The sequence below is a fragment of the Oncorhynchus gorbuscha genome, linkage group LG03, assembly GCF_021184085.1.
Source record: "Oncorhynchus gorbuscha isolate QuinsamMale2020 ecotype Even-year linkage group LG03, OgorEven_v1.0, whole genome shotgun sequence".
Taxonomy (NCBI): Eukaryota; Metazoa; Chordata; class Actinopteri; order Salmoniformes; family Salmonidae; genus Oncorhynchus; species Oncorhynchus gorbuscha.
The window spans coordinates 57,728,247-57,749,012 of NC_060175.1; the positions used below are offsets into that span (position 1 = coordinate 57,728,247).

Genomic DNA, 20,766 nt, shown 5'->3' on the forward strand with positions numbered 1-20,766 from the left:
ACCTCTCCCTTTTTCTTCCCTCCTTTCCTTCTCTCTGTCTTAACCTCTCCCTTTTTTCTTCCCTCCTTTCCTTTCTCTCTGTCTTAACCTCTCCCTTTTTTCTTCCCTCCTTTCCTTCTCTCTGTCTTAACCTCTCCCTTTTTTCTTCCCTCCTTTCCTTCTCTCTGTCTTAACCTCTCCCTTTTTTCTTCCCTCCTTTCCTTTCTCTCTGTCTTAACCTCTCCCTTTTTTCTTCCCTCCTTTCCTTCTCTCTGTCTTAACCTCTCCCTTTTTCTTCCCTCCTTTCCTTCTCTCTGTCTTAACCTCTCCCTTTTTTCTTCCCTCCTTTCCTTTCTCTCTGTCTTAACCTCTCCCTTTCTGTTCTCCTTTCCTTCTGTCTGTCTTAACCTCTCCCTTTTTTCTTCCCTCCTTTCCTTCTCTCTGTCGTAACCTCTCCCATCATTCACTCCACACAGGCTACTCCCTCACTCTTCACTTCAAGCCATCCCTTCCTTCACTCTTGTTTTTTTCCATATCCCTTCCATCTTTCTTCCTTCCTTCTCTCTCTTCCATCTCTCTAACCTCCCCCACCTCTCCTCTCCACCTGTCTGATGAGGAACACAAGACACATTTCCCGAGGAGATTCAGTAACGTAACTAACCTGTCTTCTCTCCCACAGCTGAGTTCCTGTCATGCAGTGCTGTCCACTCAGCTGGCTGATGCCATGATGTTTCCCATCACTCAGTTTAAGGAGAGGGACTTAAAAGGTAGGACTCTTTCAGAGTTCCATTCTCATGTTGTATTGTTTATACAGAGATCATGTACATTAACGAGAGATGGCGACAGATTAGAGGGATGACTGGTGAAGAGGTGGGACTGGGGATCGGAGCCCTGGTCCCCAAGGGCATGTCGTTCAAGGGTGGCTGCGCTTGGTAGTGGCAGAATGTGAGTCGTTTGAAATGGACGTTAACCTTCTCTCTCTCTCTCCCCTACAGAGATCCTGACCCTGAAGGAAGTGTTCCAGATTGCCAGCGATGGTGAGTGAGAACTATTCAGTAAAACATGAAAACTTAATGTTGTGATGTTGGCGTGATGTCTTGTTACAAAGCCCATGTTGTAAATGTAATAACACATTTTCTGTCGACAGATCACGACATGGCCATCAACAGATACAGCCGTCTCTCTAAAAGGAGGGACAATGAGAAGGTAAGATTTCTTAATATAACGTGATGTTGTTGTATCAATAACTTCCTCGCCAAATAAAACCTGACATTTGTGTGCGCGCTTCCATGTGTATGTCTGCGTGCGTTTGTTGTGTATGTGTGTGTGTGTGTGTGTGCGCGTCTTCTCTCCAGGTGAAGGGCGAGGTGATGGAGGATGTGTACACCTCCAGGAAGAAGCAGCACCAGACCATGATGCACTACTTCACAGCTCTCAACACGCTGCAGTACAAGAAGAAGATGTCCCTCCTGGAGCCACTGCTGGGATACATGCAAGCACAGGTACATCAGCCTTACTTTCTCTCTCTCCTCTCTCTCTCTCTCTCTCTCTTGCTCTGTAACGGTTTTGACTTGAGGTTATTATTTATAGGGGTGCCAGGTAGGTTGTGCCTACCAGAGAAAACATTGGTTTCTCCTTTTAGTTTGGGTGGGAATGAGTCCCATCTGGTCCGTCAAGTCTACACCAATACAAAGGACTTATGTAAAAGTCAGGATGGAAATAAACTTTTCATAAACCCTTAAAACATTGGAAAGAACTTCAAAAACAACTATATTCTTTTGCGTGGGTTGTATTAGCAACAAAAATGATTACACACACACATATAATAATATTACAATGAGTTCTGGTTCCTCCAGAAATGTCCTGTACCTCGGGCCTAAAAAGAGTCCTGCCCGGTAAAGGAGTTCAGTGAACTCAAGTGACTTTGGTCACGCAATGTTTGTCCGTTCATTCAGTGTAGCGTAAACCCAGTATTAAACATACCATCAATATAACAATTATTTTACCACAGAACTTAAAGCGTATCAACTCTTACTAAGTCCTCAACTACAACTAACTACATAAATCATCACAGTATACCTCACATCAAAACAAATGAAATACCGTATACAAAAAGGTTGTAGTCGGTCGGTCAGTCAGACAATCCAATCCGCCAACAGATCTCCAGCGGAGAAAGGCCACGAAGAACAGAGAGGTGTAGTCCACGGACGCAAAGAGTGGATCCCATCCTGGGTAAACTCTATTAGGCTACAAAACACACTTTTAACGGCAACAAAACAAACGGAATAGAGAAGCTTCGGAACTGAGGGTTGAACACATCCTCATTCACGTCTCCATCACAACCCCACTTTTGCGCAGCTGATGCTGGCTATTTAATTGGGAATTAAAGGGAAAGCGCCCTATTGGAAGGAGCTGCACTGAGACGGTTCAGAAAAATTCAGGGCCGTCCCAGCTCGCTCTGTATTTCTTTCTCACTCTCGCTCGCTGTATTTCTTTCTCTCTCTTGCTCGCTCTGTATTTCTTTCTCTCTCTCGCTCTCTGTATTTCTTTCTCTCTCTCGCTCTCTGTATTTCTTTCTCTCTCTCTCTCGCTCTCTGTGTTTCTTTCTCTCTCTCTCGCTCTCTGTGTTTCTTTCTCTCTTGCTCTCTGTATTTCTTTCTCTCTCTCTTGCTCTCTGTATTTCTTTCTCTCTCTCGCTCGCTCTCTGTAGTTCTTTCTCTCTCTCGCTCGCTCTGTAGTTCTTTCTCTCTCTCGCTTGCTCTCTGTATTTCTCTCTCTCTCTCGCTTGCTCTGTATTTCTTTCTCTCTCTCTCTCTCGCTCTCTGTAGTTCTTTCTCTCTCTCGCTTGCTCTCTGTAGTTCTTTCTCTCTCTCTCGCTCTCTGTGTTTCTTTCTCTCTCTCGCTCGCTCTCTGTTGTTCTTTCTCTCGCTCGCTCTCTGTATTTCTTTCTCTTTCTCGCTCGCTCTCTGTATTTCTTTCTCTCTCTCGCTCGCTCTCTGTATTTCTTTCTCTCTCTCGCTCGCTCTCTGTAGTTCTTTCTCTCTCTCGCTCGCTCTCTGTAGTTCTTTCTCTCTCTCGCTCGCTCTCTGTAGTTCTTTCTCGCTCTCTGTTGTTCTTTCTCTCTCTCGCTCGCTCTCTGTTGTTCTTTCTCTCTCTCGCTCGCTCTCTGTAGTTCTTTCTCTCTCTCGCTCGCTCTCTGTTGTTCTCTCTCTCTCGCTCTCTGTAGTTCTTTCTCTCTCTTTCTCTCTCTCGCTCGCTCTCTGTATTTCTTTCTCTCTCTCGCTTGCTCTCTGTAGTTCTTTCTCTCTCTCGCTCGCTCTCTGTTGTTCTTTCTCTCTCGCTCGCTCTCTGTATTTCTTTCTCTCTCTCGCTCGCTCTCTGTAGTTCTTTCTCACTCTCTGTTGTTCTTTCTCTCTCTCGCTCGCTCTCTGTATTTCTTTCTCTCGCTCGCTCTCTGTAGTTCTTTCTCTCTCTCGCTCGCTCTCTGTAGTTCTTTCTCTCTCTCGCTCACTCTCTGTAGTTCTTTCTCTCTCTCGCTCGCTCTCTGTTGTTCTTTCTCTCTCTCGCTCGCTCTCTGTTGTTCTTTCTCTCTCTCGCTCGCTCTCTGTTGTTCTTTCTCTCTCTCGCTCGCTCTCTGTTGTTCTTTCTCTCTCGCTCGCTCTCTGTAGTTCTTTCTCTCTCTCGCTCGCTCTCTGTAGTTCTTTCTCGCTCTCTGTTGTTCTTTCTCTCTCTCGCTCGCTCTCTGTATTTCTTTCTCTCTCTCGCTCGCTCTCTGTAGTTCTTTCTCTCTCTCGCTCACGCTCTGTAGTTCTTTCTCTCTCTCGCTCGCTCTCTGTAGTTCTTTCTCTCTCTCGCTCGCTCTCTGTAGTTCTTTCTCTCTCTCGCTCACTCTCTGTAGTTCTTTCTCTCTCTCGCTCGCTCTCTGTTGTTCTTTCTCTCTCTCGCTCGCTCTCTGTTGTTCTTTCTCTCTCGCTCTCTCTCTGTAGTTCTTTCTCTCTCTCGCTCGCTCTCTGTAGTTCTTTCTCTCTCTCGCTCGCTCTCTGTTGTTCTTTCTCTCTCTCGCTCGCTCTCTGTAGTTCTTTCTCTCTCTCGCTCGCTCTCTGTAGTTCTTTCTCTCTCTCGCTCTCTGTAGTTCTTTCTCTCTCTCGCTCGCTCTCTGTTGTTCTTTCTCTCTCTCGCTCGCTCTCTGTAGTTCTTTCTCTCTCTCGCTCTCTGTAGTTCTTTCTCTCTCTCGCTCGCTCTCTGTTGTTCTTTCTCTCTCTCTCTTGCTCTCTGTAGTTCTTTCTCTCTCTCGCTTGCTCTCTGTATTTCTTTCTCTCTCTCTTGCTCGCTCTGTATTTCTTTCTCTCTCGCTCTCTGTATTTCTTTCTCTCTCTCGCTCTCTGTATTTCTCTCTCTCGCTCGCTCTCTGTATTTCTTTCTCTCTCTCTCTCACTCTCTGTATTTCTTTCTCTCTCTCTCTCACTCTCTGTATTTCTTTCTCTCTCTCTCTCTTGCTCTCTGTATTTCTCTCTCTCTCTCGCTCTCTGTGTTTCTTTCTTTCTCTCTCTCGCTCGCTCTCTGTATTTCTTTCTCTCTCTCTCTCGCTCTCTGTGTTTCTTTCTCTCTCTCGCTCGCTCTCTGTATTTCTTTCTCTCTCTCGCTCGCTCTCTGTAGTTCTTTCTCTCGCTCGCTCTCTGTAGTTCTTTCTCTCTCTCGCTCGCTCTCTGTAGTTCTTTCTCTCTCTTGCTCGCTCTCTGTTGTTCTTTCTCTCTCTCGCTCGCTCTCTGTATTTCTTTCTCTCTCTCTTGCTCTCTGTAGTTCTTTCTCTCTCTCGCTTGCTCTCTGTAGTTCTTTCTCTCTCGCTTGCTCTCTGTAGTTCTTTCTCTCTCTCTCTCTTGCTCTCTGTAGTTCTTTCTCTCTCTCTCTCGCTCGCTCTCTGTATTTCTTTCTCTCTCTCTTGCTCTCTGTAGTTCTTTCTCTTGCTTGCTCTCTGTAGTTCTTTCTCTCTCTCGCTCGCTCTCTGTAGTTCTTTCTCTCTCTCGCTCGCTCTCTGTAGTTCTTTCTCTCTCTCTTGCTCTCTGTAGTTCTTTCTCTCTCTCGCTTGCTCTCTGTAGTTCTTTCTCTCTCGCTTGCTTTCTGTAGTTCTTTCTCTCTCTCTCGCTTGCTCTCTGTAGTTCTTTCTCTGTCTCGCTCGCTCTCTGTAGTTCTTTCTCTCTCTCTCGCTCTCTGTAGTTCTTTCTCTCTCTCTTGCTCTCTGTAGTTCTTTCTCTCTCTCTCTCGCTCGCTCTCTGTATTTCTTTCTCTCTCTCTTGCTCTCTGTAGTTCTTTCTCTTGCTTGCTCTCTGTAGTTCTTTCTCTCTCGCTCGCTCTCTGTAGTTCTTTCTCTCTCTCACTCGCTCTCTGTAGTTCTTTCTCTCTCTCGCTCACTCTCTGTAGTTCTTTCTCTCTCTCGCTCACTCTCTGTAGTTCTTTCTCTCTCTCTCTCTCTCTCGCTCTCTGTCGTTCTTTCTCTCTCTCGCTCGCTCTCTGTTGTTCTTTCTCTCTCTCGCTCTCTGTCGTTCTTTCTCTCTCTCGCTCACTCTCTGTTGTTCTTTCTCTCTCTCGCTCTCTGTCATTCTTTCTCTCTCTCTCGCTCTCTGTTGTTCTTTCTCTCTCTCGCTCTCTGTCGTTCTTTCTCTCTCTCGCTCGCTCTCTGTTGTTCTTTCTCTCTCTCGCTCGCTCTCTGTTGTTCTTTCTCTCTCTCGCTCGCTCTCTGTTGTTCTTTCTCTCTCTCTCTTGCTCTCTGTAGTTCTTTCTCTCTCTCTCTCGCTCTCTGTCATTCTTTCTCTCTCTCGCTCGCTCTCTGTCGTTCTTTCTCTCTCTCGCTCGCTCTCTGTCGTTCTTTCTCTCTCTCGCTCGCTCTCTGTCGTTCTTTCTCTCTCACGCTCGCTCTCTGTCGTTCTTTCTCTCTCTCGCTCGCTCTCTGTATTTCTTTCTCTCTCTCTCTCTCCCTGCTGGAGCATATATTCTGACCAGCATGTCTGTGTCTCTGTATATCCCAGATCAGCTTCTTCAAGCTGGGATCAGAGAACCTGACCCAGCAGTGGGAAGACTTCCTCACCGACATAGGAACCAGTGTTCAGAAGTAAGCTTCATCTCCTATCCCCCAACCCCTTGAGATTTGTAGAGATCTGAAAAGATTGGATAGTCTTCAGCAATGGTGGTAGCTCCATCTTGCCCTCTATGAGGCCAAGTGGAATTGTCATAATGCTTTTTTTAAATTAAGGCCGGGCGTGTAACGTGTTTGGTTGTGTCCAGTGTCCGCAGGGAGATGGCCGGGGAGGTGGATGTGATGCAACAGACCATCCAGGATATGGAGCAGGCCAATGACCTCCTCTATATGCCTGACCCTGACCCCAGCCTGGTTCCTGTCAACCGCAACCTCACACGCAAGGCCGGCTACCTCAACACTCGCAAGTAAGAAATGACTGCCTAGCCAAACAAACTGACCTTCCTCAGTCCTGCAACACTGTAGTTCAAGACCAACATATATTTTAAATAAACCCCTGGGTTAGTAAATCAAATAAAAAGTCTGCTCGTTTCTATTTGAAGCAACAGTAGGGCAGCTCCTGCTTGTTTTTAAACTGATGCTTTTATTCATTTCTAGTGAAAGTGAATACGGTCCAAAGTGCCTTAATCGGAACGACAATATGTTTCTACCGTGTTTTTACTCCTAAATGTGTTTCCTAAGTAAAACGGGCTTAGTGTCGTCATCCTGGGAGCGACAGTACTTCTTCACCCAGGGAGGGAACCTGATGAGCCAGGCGCGGGGGGACGTGGCGGGGGGTCTTGTCATGGATATAGACAACTGCTCCGTCATGGCCGTGGACTGTGAGGACCGACGCTTCTGCTTCCAGATCACATCCTTCGACGGCAAGAAGTAATTGACTGCATATTAAAGCTTGTTGTTTTTTTTAACTAGCGATAACCGCTTTATGAAGTGTTGTTGTTACCTGAAGATTTCTAACTTAGTCACAAAAGAAAATGTGAATTTCCACAGACGTTACTGATGCGCTCTGTCTTTGTTTCAGAGTGGCCATCTTGCAGGCAGAGAGCAGGAAGGATTGTGAAGAGGTGCGACAGTAGTTTTAATGAAATGTATTGTGGATGTGTTTATGTATTGTATAAATGTATAATGTAGCTGTGGTATCTCTTAATAACACTGTCCTGTGCTCCTCTTTCCTCCCTCAGTGGATTGCAACGATTAACAACATCTCAAAGAGGATATATCTCAGTGAGAACCCAGAGGTGAGTATCTTGCTATGCTCTGGAAAAGCCTGTGCTTGCATCATCTTTATATTTAGTTGATATTATCATAGATCGAGCAATGCTCCAACACCCCTGTGTGTGTCCATGGTGTGACATTCACCTAGCCAGTGCTGGATGTCTGGGATGGGATGTGGTTAGTGTGAATCTCATCTGCCCTCTTTCTCTCTGTTGCCAAGCGCATTTCCTCTTTGCTGAAATGCCCTCTTTCTATTGGCAGGAAATCGCAGCCAGAGTGAACCAATCAGCTCTTGAGGCTGTGACACCATCTCCCTCCTTCCAGCAGAGGCATGAGAGTTTGCGGCCGAGCACGTGGGTTTCTGAACCGTCTCTCCTCACACAATCATAGACTTCATTATTTGGGCCTGGAGTTTTTCCTGATCTGACTACGAAAATCTCTAGGCTTGGTTATACACATTACAGCCTATAGCTAGCCTAGCCTAGCTCACCCTGTAACTTGGAGACAAGTATTTTTCCTGGTTTAGTCACATGGTCTGGAAAAACTCCTGACCCTACTGTAGTGAAAGGTCTCTTGAGTACACCTTTTTTCTTATGTTCAATGAGGCTAGCATCCCTCGTTTCCATCTCTCTAACCTCCATCTCTTTTCTGTTCCCTGGGTCTCGTCCATCCATCTCTACATCTATCCGTCCCGTGTAGACAAGGGCGGCCACCGGCAGCGCGGGCCAGCAGTGTGAGCTCGGCAGGCTCTGAGACGGCCTCCCCGGCCCTCTCCGTCCTCTCCTTGGACGCACTGGTGGCTCCAAACACGCCCATCCAGTTTGACATCATCTCTCCAGTCAGCGAGGAGGACGCAGGACAGGCGAAGGCTGCCAGACTGGGAAGGTCAGTACTACCCAGGGTTTCCTTAACGGTGTATAGGGGCAAGACTAGCCCATGGTATGTGTTGCATGGAAAAGAGTTCTGAGTCTACTACGCTGTGCCAGTCATGTTCTTAAGATGTGGGTGTGTTTCTTTGCTCCCCCTTTTTTGAAAGAAGGACCAATCCTTTTGGTGAATCCGGAGGCACACCAGCTGAGGAGAGTGAAGGTGTGTGTGTGTGTGTGTGTGTGTGTGTGTGTGTGTGTGTGTGTGTGTGTGTGTGTGTGTGTGTGTGTGTGTGTGTGTGTGTGTGTGTGTGTGTGTGTGTGTGTGTGTGTGTGTGTGTGTGTGTGTGTGTGTGTGTTTCTCTCTCAGGTTAAAAGCGAAAGATGAATTTCTGTGAAAAAGAAAAGAAAATTGACAATATGTGTCCATCCAGGCTCTATCCTGCACCAGCTGTTCTTTGCGCGTTTCCTGGGCTGTATGGAGGTGCAGAATGCGGACAGCTCTGACGTCATCTATGAGACCATGAGACAGATCCTAGCAGCCAGAGCCATACACAACATCTTCAGGATGACAGAGTCTCACCTGCTGGTCACCTGCGAATGCCTCAAGTGAGACACAAGCTCTTTGCCCTTATGATACAGGCATGGAAATTAATTCAATTCACAGACTTATCCTGTGTGTTGTTTTTGTTTTCAGGCTCATCGATCCTCAGACACAAGTCACACGGCTGAGGGTAGGCATGTGACTGATTGATTGTACAGTTGAAGTTTACAAACACTTAGGTTGGAGTCATTAAAACTCGTTTTTCAACCACTCCACAAATGTCTTCTTAACAAACTATAGTTTTGGCAAGTCGGTTAGGAATATTTCCAACAATTGTTTACAGACCGATTATTTCACTTATAATTCACTGTATCCCAATTCCAGTGGGTCAGAAGTTTACATACACTAAGTTGACTGTGCCTTTAAACAGCTTGGAAAATTCAAGGAAATTATGTCATAGCTTTAGAAGCTTCTAATAGGCTAATTGACATAATGTGAGTCAATTGGTGGTGTATCTGTGGATGTATTTCAAGGTCTACCTTCAAACCCAGTGCCTCTTTGCTTGACACCATGGGGAAATCTAAAGAAATCAGCCAAGACCTCCACAAGTCTGGTTTATCCTTGGGAGCAATTTCCAAAGGCCTGAAGGTACCACGTTCATCTGTACAAACAATATTATGCAAGTATAAACACCATGGGACCACACAGCCGTCATACCACTCAGGAAGGAGACGCGTTCTCTCTCCTAGAGATGAACGTACTTTGGTATGAAAAGTCCAAATCCATCCCAGAACAACAGCAAAGGACTTTGTGAAGATGCTGGAGGAAACAGGCACAAAAGTATCTATATCTACAGTAAAATGAGTCCTATATCGACATAACCTGAAAGGCCGCTCAGAAAGGAATAAGCCACTGCTCTAAAACCGCCATAAAGACGCCAGGCTACAGTTTACAACTGCACATGGGGTCAAAGATCATACTTTTTGGTGAAATGTCCTCTGGTCTGATGAAACAAAAATAGAACTGTTTGGCTATAATATCCATTGTTATGTTTGGAGGAAAAATAGGGAGGCTTGCAAGCCGAAGAACACCATCCCAACCGTGACGCACGGGTGTGGCAGCATCATATTGTGGGGGGTGCTTTGTTGCAGGAGGGACTGGTGCACTACACAAAATAGATGGCAACATGAGGAAAGAAAATTATGTGGATATATTGAAGCAACATCTCAAGACATCAGTCAGGAAGTCGAAGCTTGGTCGCAAATGGGTCTTCCAAATGGACAATGACTCCAAGCATACTTCCAAAGGCGAACAAAGTCAAGGTATTGGAGTGGCCATCACAAAGCCCTGACCTCAATCCTATAGAAAATTTGTGGGCAGAAATGAACACGCGTGTGTGAGCAAGGAGGCCTACAAACCGGACTCAGTTACACCAGCTCTGTCAGGAAGAATGGGCCAAAATTCACCCAACTTATTGTGGGAAGCTTGTGGAAGGCTACCCGAAACGTTTGACCCAAGTTAAACAATTTAAAGGCAATGCTACTAAATACTAATTGAGTGTATGTAAACTTCTGACCCAATTGGAATGTGATGAAGGAAATAAAAGCTGAAATAAATCATTCTCTCCGCTATTATTCTGACATTACACATTTTAAAATAAAGTGGTGATCTTAACTGACCTAAGACAGGGATTTGTTACTAGGATGAAATGTCAGGAACTGAGTTTAAATGTATTTGGCTAAGATGTATGTAAACGTCCAACTTCAACTGTATGTAATATCACTGTCAAGATACATGATGTTGTCGAGACTTGATGTTTCACGTGACTTCTTGATTTCCTTCTCTCTCTGCCCCTCTCCCTGCTGCCCCCCCCCTTCTCTCTCCCTCCCCCAGTTCCCTCTCTCCAGCGTGGTGTTGTGTGCTGCCCACCAGGAGAATAAGCGTCTGTTTGGATTTGTTCTGCAGACTGCAGAAGGCAGGGTGGACGGACGACCTATCATTGTCTGCTACATCTTTGAGTCCAACAATGATGGGGAAAAGGTAGATTCTGCTCTGCTGTGTAGCCTTTCTTATTCCATGATATGTAGGTAGAGCCAGTAGTTTAGGGCTGTAACTAGGGCATAGTTACACCACATTTTCCTGGTCAACCACACATGCCAATGTCTTTTTATGATCAGGAACAAGTCCTGGCTAGGAATAAGCATATTGTGTCTATGTAGTAATGGCACTATCAGTTAAAACAGCTTATAGTTTCCGTGTTGTGGCAAAATGAAGACATTTGCATGTGTGTCTACTGTTACCCATGGTCATTTGTCGTTATCTCCGAGTGTATGTTGTGTTGTCCTCCTTTCAGATCTGTGACAGTGTGGGGCTGGCCAAACAGATAGCGTTCCACTCCGAGATGGTAAGAAATGTGAGAAGTCGAACTCTCTGTTCTAGTGGAATTCATTTGTTAAGGTGAACCGTCGTTGCTCACGTGGGACCTTTTACTGTTTTCATTTTTTTTTTTTTTTTTTGCTGACTCAGGATCGCAAAGCCACGGAGAAGAAGAAGGAGCAGGACAGGGCCAAGGAGAAACAGCAGGAGGAGCTGAGTAAACAGAAACAGATTGAAAAGGTGTCCCAGAAATTCTATCAAAATCACAATATAGTATCCTATTCTCGTTGACTCATTAATCAACGCCTATCTTGGCCGGTTTCTTGTCTGTAATCACAGCTGTATTACATTCTGTGTTCAATGATGTTACAGTAAACGGAATGATTTGATTAATTGATTTGATTAATCAATTAATTTTCATGAACCCACAGGACCTAGAGGAACAGAGCCGTTTGATTGCCGCCTTCAGTCGCCCCACCCCCCTTGCCGCTGGCACTGACGGACAGTTCCTGGTGCTGAGCAACAGCCAGTCAGAGGACAGCGATGCAGGAGTGGAGGGGCGGGAGAAGGGTGAGTCAGAGGCCTAACAGAATGGAACCGAGAGATGTTACTGTTGGCTTTCACTGAATACTACTTTGGATGACCAAACCACTGGAAGTCAGTCATTTTCAATGGAGGGAGGCAACTTGAAGAGGTGACTTGAGGAGTCCATGAGAGATGCAACCATTGGGGACAATTTCACCAAGTTGAGCCAAAGTTAAACTTTTACGCAAATCATCAGCGATGCAACTGCTGGCTTTGATCCTCCGCTGGATAGGCTACCCCCCCCCCCCCCCCCCAACGTGCTGTTCAGAGGAAACACCCACGAGAGACATAGCCTTGTCCCAGATCTGTTTGTGATTTTGCCTACTCCATTGTCATTGTCGAACCAAACAATTGCATGACAATTCCAGAAGGAGTTGGCAAGAGAGCAGAAACAGACTCGCACCCAGGCTACAAGGGACAGGCTTGACTATGTGTTACCACAAAGTAGTATCCCATGAAAACAGACAGTTAGAGGTGGACTTGGTTCCTCTCCAGACGCCCACCTTGACTCCTCAACCCTGGGCCTGCACAAATACAGCCTCTCTGGTTTCACCTCTGGCTCCTACTGTTGGTCAATGAAGGAACAGGATTCAGAGTGCAGATAATCTTGATCAATAAAGGGCAAAATAAAATACTTCATAACATAAAAAAATAGAAAAAAAAGACCCCACAAGCTAAGATAAGAAGAGTAGAAAAAGAACTGTGTGACTGAACAATCAAAAGAATCCTTCCGGATCATTCTCCACCTTGTGTAAATGATCATGTATTTTATACTCGCAATTATATAGAAGTATACTGTCAGATAATATGGAAGAAGAAAAATAATGCTTTTCTGGTTTTGTTTATTTGGAAATTCAGGTGCAGTTCTGACTGAATACTATGGCTTCCTAAAAGTTAGAGATTATAGAGCGTATTAATATGGAGGGAAGACATTGCACATGTTAATACTGTAATAATAGATTTCTGTATTGTCTGCGTAAACAGTATACGTATTGTCTAATTAAGCAATAAGGCCCGAAGGGGTGTGGCCAATATACCATGGCTAAGGGCTGTTCTTATGCACGAAGCAACACCAAGTGCCTGGATACAGCCCTTAGTCGTGGTATACCCCCCCAAGGTGCCTTATTGCTATTATAAACTATTTACCGATATAATTATAGTAGTAAAACATGTTTTGTCAAACCCGCGGTATGCGGTCTGATATACCATGGCTGTCAGCCAATCGGAATTCAGAGCTCAAAGCACCCAGTTTATAATCTACAGCTGTGAAAAAGTACTTGCCCCCTGTATGATTTTTTTCTGTTTTTGCATATTTTTGATACTGAATGTTATCAGATCTTCAACCAAAACCTAATATTAGATAAAGGGAATCTGAGTTTACAAATAACACAAAAAAAGTCATACTTATTTTATTGATTTAATTAACAAAGTTATGCAACACCCAATTCCCCTGTGTGAAAAAGTGATTTCCCCCTTACACTCAGTAACTGGTTGTGCCACCTTTTAGCTGCAATGACTGCAACCAAATGCTTCCTGTAGTTGTTGATCAGTCTCTCACGTCGCTGTGGAGGAATGTTGGCCCACTCTTGCCTGCAGAACTGCTTTAACTCAGCAACATTTGTGGGTTTTCATGCATGAACTGCTCGTTTCAAGTCTTGCCACAACATCTCAATTGGGATTAGGTCTGGACTTTGACTAGGCCGTTCCAAAACTTCAAATGTATTGCTTTTTATCCATGTTCATGTAGACTTGTTTTGGATCATTGTCTTGCTGAATGACACAGCTGCGCTTCAGCTCACAGACGGATGGTCTGACATTCTCCTGCAGAATTCATGGTTCCTACTATTGAAGAAAGTCGTCTAGGTCCTGAGGCAGCAAAGCATCTCCAAACCATCACACTGCCACCACCATGCCTGATCGTTGGTATGAGGTTCTTACTGTGAAATGCAGTGTTTGGTTTTCGCCAGGCATAATAGGACCCATCTCATCCAAAAGGTTGACTCAAGTTTGCCAAAAAAGCCCCTGGAAGCACCTGGATGATCATCAAGACTCTTTGAAGGATGATTTATGGACAGATGAGTCAAAAGTATGACTTCTTGGACGGCATTGGTCCCGTTATGCCTGGTGGAAAGCTGACACTGCATTCCGCAGTAAGAACCCTGGTTCTCGGCGGTGGTGTGATGGTTTGGGGATGCTTTGCTGCCTCAGGACCTTGTCTACACTCAGCCCCTCGTCGTTAGCTAACAGGTTTGCATGTGCTTTGGATCCTATCATGAAGATAAATAATTGTCACATACATCCTCGTCAGTTTTTTTTTCCTCCATAACATTATTACTACCATTTGACTGAACCATGTTTTGTTTGGAGTGTGTTTTGGTTTCAAGATGATGATGTTGATCTTGTACCCCTAACACCAATAGTGGTATGCTCATAAATGAATCAACTTATTGCTATACCTACATCCTGAAGTGTCAATGTATTCATCTGCCAGGTTGAAGCAAGAACAACACTGTATTACAAAGTGCTAAATTAGGGCTGTGGCTTTAAGGTGTTGTTTTCTAACCCGTTAAGTACGTTCATCTGTAATGTATTGGAATGGTTTGTATGTTGCTCAGATAATTTCTGTATGAAGAAGCACACTACGTATGTATGCTATGTATAGGACATATTTCCAGAGGTGTTCGCTGACCTTTACCCATTGCTCAGATGTCAATTTGTTCTGAGCTCTGGCTGCAAATTTGATCAGCTCATAGAGAATACAACTACCATATCAACAAAGTGAAATTGATTCCGTTTATATAAATAGAAGTGATATCCCAGAAGGGTTGAGAATATTTATTATTTCCATTTTGGGGAAAGTTTTGGGAGTGGAAAACTGGTTACCTAGATGTTAATATGGGGGACTGCACTTTAGTACTTTATGCAGTGGGGGATATGCACCTATTTAATGTACATATTTCAGTGATTACTGTTTCAGTGTCCTAAAATAGCTTTTCAACAATAAATATACACTAATTCAAGGATTAGGGTTGTGTTTTATCGCTCCTGGTTCAAAGTGGTGTGTGTGTGTGTGTGTGTGTGTGTGTGTGTGTGTGTGTGTGTGTGTGTGTGTGTGTGTGTGTGTGTGTGTGTGTGTGTGTGTGTGTGTGTGTGTGTGTGTGTGTGTGTGTGTGTGTGTGCATGGCGCCTATAGGCTGCAAATAAGCCATATTCTTTCTTAGAGTAGCCTATTAAGTATTGCTCTTCTTTCAAAACAAAAAGACTGGGCGCGCCCGTGCACATTGACGTCCCTTGTGTCCAAATCCTCTCCGTTCCATTCAGCGCGAAAAGTAAACAAGTGAGCTATTTGTTTAAAGCTCCCGTTGTTCTGTTCGTTAAGGCGAGCACTAAGGCGAGCACTAATCTGCTTTTGAATAGGTCGATTCGAGGAGGAACAAATGTTACACACGATTTTCCAGCAACACGCCAACCTGCCGCTTTGACGGCTTTTGTTTGTCCCCAACATAATTCACCGTCCTATATGCATCACAACGGCAGGATGAGAGAATATTCATCAGGATTAAACCTAATAGTATTAGAGGATTATTATTAGGATTGGAATTATGTGATACTTGACTGGTCCCGCATAATAACGCCTGCAGACAGTAGGCCTATCTAAAATAGTGCCCAGGTTTGGCGACATGTGGGAATGGGTTTGATTTTCTACCTTGGTAGTTTTGAAGAAAAGGATGGCATTGCTTTTTTGTTTCAGTTCTAATATTACGTTTGACGAATCCACTGTCCTTAAGAGATAACACGTTTATGCCTAAATCTATTTACAACCCCCCTAATCTGAATCGGGTAACCTGCGACTCATCGCGCCCAGTGGTGGGGGGTATTCGATTCACATGCTAAACTTTTTAGAACCTCTGATTTTAATTAGTGACGTATGAAAATCCCTGATTCGTTTAAATCGTCACCTGAGCAGCCAGCATTCAGAGGCCAGTAACTTTTCAGAAGAGAGTTGGTTGACAGTATGGCTGCACCTACCGTTAGTTGCCAGATCAGGCTGGTTGACGCAAAGCCAGTTTTCACCATAGACAGCATCCTTGGGTTGAATTTGGACAGGCCAGGCCTACAAAATGTGTCTGTGAAGCTGTATCGACCTTGGACAGGTAAAACAATATTTATTTTCTCAAGTAAATTCTGATAATAACGTATGTCATTGTCTGTGGAGTTATGTTAGGTTTTGTCTGGTGTTTTTCAGAATTGGAACCAACGCAACAGAGAAGTCACACCATAGTCAATAGACCATCAGAGCCTTCCGCAGAGATAAAGGGGACAGTAGAAGAACAGAAGCTCAACTGTAAACGACACATTACGGAGTCCTACAGGAGAACATTAAACTGGTACATTGGGCGCAGGCCGCGGACGGCATTCAGTAGCACACAGGTAAAAAAATATATATATAATATAATAATAATATATGCCATTTAGCAGACGCTTTTATCCAAAGCGACTTACAGTCATGTGTGCATACATTCTACGTATGGGTGGTCCCGGGAATTGAACCCACTACCCTGGCGTTACAAGCGCCATGCTCTACCAACTGAGCTACAGAAGGACCACCCATACATATATATATATATATGTTTCATGCACAGATATGCACAGTGTTCACATGCCTCCATCGTGGTGCATCAGTAACAAAACATTTTAATAACATTTATTGTAGATAGCCTATTTATCGGCTGAAGGGCAGTTAACCTGTTTTATTTTACCAACATTTTGTTTGTATGATGTCATAACTGTGGGATTTTGCTGCAGGGTTACAGTTATCAGTATTTACATTTATCAGTATATACATTTGTGTTAAATGTGTATCAATTTGTGACAGATGTTTTCATGGAAATCCAATTTGATTGATATGATTTCTTCTTGGGGAGCAGATTGAAGTCTTGGAGAGTGTGTTTCTCATCAACTCCTATCCGGGTATTGACATCAGAGATGAACTGGCACAAAGGTTACATCTGGAGGAAGATAGAATACAGGTAGGCCTAAAATTAGCTGTTTTCGAAATTACATTTAAAATCGGCATGTTTTTACCCTGAGGCCTAACAAAGTTAATTTACTGTTCAATATGAAAAATAAATTAAATACAAGTTTTTTAACAATTCATTTGATTCATGTTAATTTATATACAGTTGAAGTCGGAAGTTTACATACACTTAGGTTGAAGTCATTAAAACTAGTTTTTTAACCACTCCACAAATTTCTTGTTAACAAACTATAGTTTTGGCAAGTTGGTTAGGACATCTATTTTGTGCATGACACAAGTATTTTTTCCAACAATTGTTTACAGACAGATTATTTCACTTATAATTCACTGTATCACAATTCCAGTGGGTCAGACAGAAGTTTTACATACAACAAAGTTGACTGTGCCTTTAAACAGCTTGGAAAATTCCAGAAAATGATGTCATGGCTTTAGAAGCTTCTGATAGGCTAATTGACATCATTTGAGTCAATTGGAGGTGTACCTGTGGATGTATTTCAAGACCTACATTCAACCTCAGTGCCTCTTTGCTTGGCATCATGGGAAAATCAAAAGAAATCAGCCAAGACCTCAGAAAAATAATTGTAGACCTCCACAAGTCTGGTTCATCCTTGGGAGCAATTTCCAAACGCCTGAAGGTACCACGTTCATCTGTACAAACAATAGTACGCAAGTATAAACACCATGGGACCACACAGCCGTCATACCGCTCAGGAAGGAGACGCGTTCTGTCTCCTAGAGATGAATGTATTTTGGTGCGAAAAGTGCAAATCAATCCCAGAACAACAGCAAACAGCACCCCTGAATAAGGCAGTTAACCCACTGTTCCCCAGTAGGCCATCATTGTAAATAAGAATTTGTTCTTAACTGACTTGCCTAGTTAAATAAAGGTTAAAACTATTTTTATTTTCTTTAACTGGACAGAGGAACTTTTTCTAGAAAGCCAGCATCCCGGAGTTGCCTCTTCACTGTTGCCGTTGAGACTGGTGTTTTGAGGGTACTATTTAAAGAAGCTGCCAGTTGAGGACTTGTGAGGCGTCTGTTTCTCAAACTAGACCCTCCTCTTGCTCGGTTGTGTACCGTGGCCTCCCACTCCTCTTTCTATTCTGGTTGGAGCCAGTTTGCGCTGTTCTGTGAAGGGAGTAGTACACAGCATTGTATGAGAGCCTCAGTTTCTTGGCAATTTCTTGCATGAAATAGCATTGATTTCTCAGAACAAGAATAGACTGACGGGTCTCAGAATAAAGTTCTTTGTTTCTGGCGATTTTGAGCCTGTAATCGAACCCACAAATGCTGATGCTCCAGATACTCAACTTGTCTAAAGATGGCCAGTTGTATTGCTTCTTTAATCAGTACAACAGTTTTCAGCTGTGCTAACATAGTTGCAAAAGGGTTTTCTAATGATCAATTAGCCTTTTAATATGATCAACTTGGATTAGCTAACAACATTTTTGAAAGGTAGTGTGTATATATGCAATTATATTTATATTAAAAAACTATTTGCTTGATCGCCTCACTTTACAAAATATTAATTTATATAAATTTGACAGTAAATCAACTTTGCAAGGCCTGACTTAATTGTTTTGTGATTCTACTTTGATTATTGAATTATAATTGCATTGTAACAGCTTTCAGCAGTTCTTGTTATTATACAGAATATGGACTGTTAATTACAATGTAACATGTAAAAAAATAAAATATGCCTGAGTACTTACAGCAATAACCTACTAGACAGGCATCTGCTCTAAAACTATGGTGTAAATTTTCTCAACAAAAAAATAGCTTTAAAGGCTGTTCTTAAAATCTCTGACACTGTTCCGTTCTCCACAGATCTGGTTTCAGAACCGCAGGGCCAAGCTGAAACGTTCTCACAGAGAGTCACAGTTCCTCATGGTGAAAAAAGCCTTCGCAGATCTCAAGGACAAAGAAGAGGAATAGTCCTTATGATAAACACAGACCTTATAGGGGCCTTAATTACCTTAATTAAGCCTCTCACTCTCTTTCTCCCTCTCTCTTTGCTCTCTCTCTCTATATATATATTTAATATATTCTATGATGTAAATGTACATTTTCCAGGGCAGCGTTTCCCAAACTCGGTCCTTGAGTCCCAGAGGTGTGCACGTTTTGCTTTTTTCCCTAGCGCTCCTAACCCTACACAGCTGCTTCGAATAATCCAAGCTTGATGATGAGTTGATTATATGAATCAGCTGTGTAGTGCTAGGGCTAAAAAGTAAACAAAACGTGCACCGAGTTTGGGAAACCCTGTTCTAGGGTATGTTCGTTTTTATAAACAGATAAGACCATTGTCAAATACATTTGTGGGTACGGCGTTTATTGAGCTATATTGGCAAGAATGTTTATCTTCTCCAACAGCAGAATACATTTCTGAAAGTTTAGATTATTCAATTATTTAGTTTGCAAGCAGCTGCAGGTTGTGGGTGTTCCCAGAACATCCAGAGTTAAGCTCTCCTTATTGTTCGAGAAACACCCCGGTAGGAACCAATTTGTCTCCTTCAGTAGTGCCTCAGCAAGACAATTAAGTTTAGGGGAGTGAGAGACAAAAGAGTAGCTGTGAGGAAGCCTGCCCTGCAGGCAACAGGAAGGAGAAGGTATAAAGGTTTAGACCGTAGAGAAAGCTTTGAGAAAAGAAAAGAAGAAAGTATATTTAAGATCATTTCAGATAATTGCATTTATGCTCTGGCAGGCATCCGCACCTCTCTTTTCTGACTAAAGAAGTAGGCCCATAAACCTCTATTTGTGGTGTCATGCAGTAAAATAAAGATAAGGAACAGGGAATTTAAGTTTACAACTCAAACCAATAGGCAACCTCTTGATTAACCCACTACTCTACTAACATGGTATGGCTGCAGTTTCAATGCCTTAACACAGGAGGGTGCTAAAGAATATCAAACGATTCTCTCTGTATGTCTGTCTCTCTCCTCCCCTCTCTCTCTGTCGAGTCCTTTGCCCCCTCCCCTACTCTGACTCTCTGGGTCTATTATACACTAATAAAATATAATTTCCCACAGAAAGAGTGAGTGATTGTTTTTTGCCCACATGTAGGCTACTGGACTCCTGTGTGATAATGTTTCCAATGCTCAGCATTCATGCAGCAGTAAAGAGGATATTCTTTTCATGACTTCAAATCAAACTTTATTTGTCACATGCGCCAAATACAACAAGTGTAGACTTTACCGTGAAATGCTTACTTACAAGCCCTTAACCCAACAGTGCGGTTCAAGAATAGTTAAGAAAATATTTACAGAGTAGACTAAAATAATAAGTAACACAATAAGAATAACAATAACGAGGCTATATACCGGTACCGAGTCAGTGTGCCGGGGTACAGGTTAGTGAAGTAATTTGTACATGTAGGTGGGGGTGAAGTGACTGCATAGATGATGAACAGCGAGTAGCAGCAGTAAACAAAATGGAGGGGAGGTCAATGTAAATGGTCCGGAGGTGATTTTATTAACTGTTCAATGGAGACACCAGATCACCTGAAATGTGTGATGGGTGTAACTGCACAGATACTGTCCCACATGCATCACTTTCCCATTAGGTTCTGAGTCAATTCCCACTTTGATCTTCTACATCTTATGTCTGTAGAAATCAGAGAACCTTGGCCAGCAGGAGTGCCACCGTTTCTATGTCTCAGCATCCACTATGAAGGAAGTTGGAGGTCGTTTTGAGAGGCAACTAGCATACTACCTTAGACTTCCAGTCATTGCACTAATGATATTTAGCAACTTCCTTCGAACTACACACAGAGACACAAAAATGGTATCCACAAGTTTCTGACACTAGAGAAGTAGATAAAGTGCTTCAATGTAAAAATCCCAAACTGTCCCTTTAACCATTTACCGACTGAGTTGTCTACTACAGATTGAGAACTACATAATGAAAATGTATGTTTGCAAAGTATAAAAATACAAACTATTGTATGTACAATTATGCCTATTTTGATTTTACTTCACAGTAAGTAAAACATCTGATATTGTCAGATATGTACTGTATATAACAAATGCATCCACAATGAAGTTGTTGGGGTCTTTTTGATAGTGGGGGGGTTCACTGCTTACTCAAATTGCATTAGTCAATACAGTACTGTCATACCATAATATATGCCATTATG

At 43.2% G+C, this 20,766-nt stretch overlaps 2 protein-coding genes across 3 annotated transcripts in view; both read left to right on the top strand.

The window, feature by feature from the left end:
- Positions 1 to 14,612, top strand: part of LOC124031622 (DCC-interacting protein 13-alpha-like) — a 28,249-nt gene extending 13,637 nt beyond the window's left edge. Inside the window, exons 5-22 of one of the 2 annotated variants that reach the window (XM_046343095.1) lie at positions 659 to 746; positions 975 to 1,016; positions 1,127 to 1,185; positions 1,335 to 1,481; positions 6,003 to 6,085; positions 6,259 to 6,417; positions 6,692 to 6,880; positions 7,032 to 7,074; positions 7,192 to 7,248; positions 7,487 to 7,578; positions 7,925 to 8,110; positions 8,262 to 8,314; positions 8,526 to 8,700; positions 8,789 to 8,825; positions 10,529 to 10,675; positions 10,989 to 11,039; positions 11,162 to 11,251; positions 11,443 to 14,612. In XM_046343095.1, coding sequence (XP_046199051.1) covers positions 659 to 746; positions 975 to 1,016; positions 1,127 to 1,185; positions 1,335 to 1,481; positions 6,003 to 6,085; positions 6,259 to 6,417; positions 6,692 to 6,880; positions 7,032 to 7,074; positions 7,192 to 7,248; positions 7,487 to 7,578; positions 7,925 to 8,110; positions 8,262 to 8,314; positions 8,526 to 8,700; positions 8,789 to 8,825; positions 10,529 to 10,675; positions 10,989 to 11,039; positions 11,162 to 11,251; positions 11,443 to 11,598 — 1,854 coding nt within the window. In that variant the 3' untranslated portion in view covers positions 11,599 to 14,612. The remainder of the gene's footprint in view (positions 1 to 658; positions 747 to 974; positions 1,017 to 1,126; positions 1,186 to 1,334; positions 1,482 to 6,002; positions 6,086 to 6,258; positions 6,418 to 6,691; positions 6,881 to 7,031; positions 7,075 to 7,191; positions 7,249 to 7,486; positions 7,579 to 7,924; positions 8,111 to 8,261; positions 8,315 to 8,525; positions 8,701 to 8,788; positions 8,826 to 10,528; positions 10,676 to 10,988; positions 11,040 to 11,161; positions 11,252 to 11,442) is intronic. The other variant, XM_046343096.1, reaches the window with a different exon arrangement.
- A 132-nt stretch (positions 14,613 to 14,744) lies between these two features.
- Positions 14,745 to 19,650, top strand: LOC124031623 (homeobox protein ANF-1-like). The gene is made up of 4 exons (XM_046343097.1): positions 14,745 to 15,750; positions 15,843 to 16,027; positions 16,525 to 16,626; positions 18,462 to 19,650. The coding sequence occupies exons 1-4, from the start codon at positions 15,612 to 15,614 to the stop codon at positions 18,567 to 18,569; spliced, it is 534 nt and encodes a 177-aa protein (XP_046199053.1). The 5' UTR covers positions 14,745 to 15,611; the 3' UTR covers positions 18,570 to 19,650.
- The last annotated feature ends 1,116 nt before the right edge of the window (positions 19,651 to 20,766 follow it).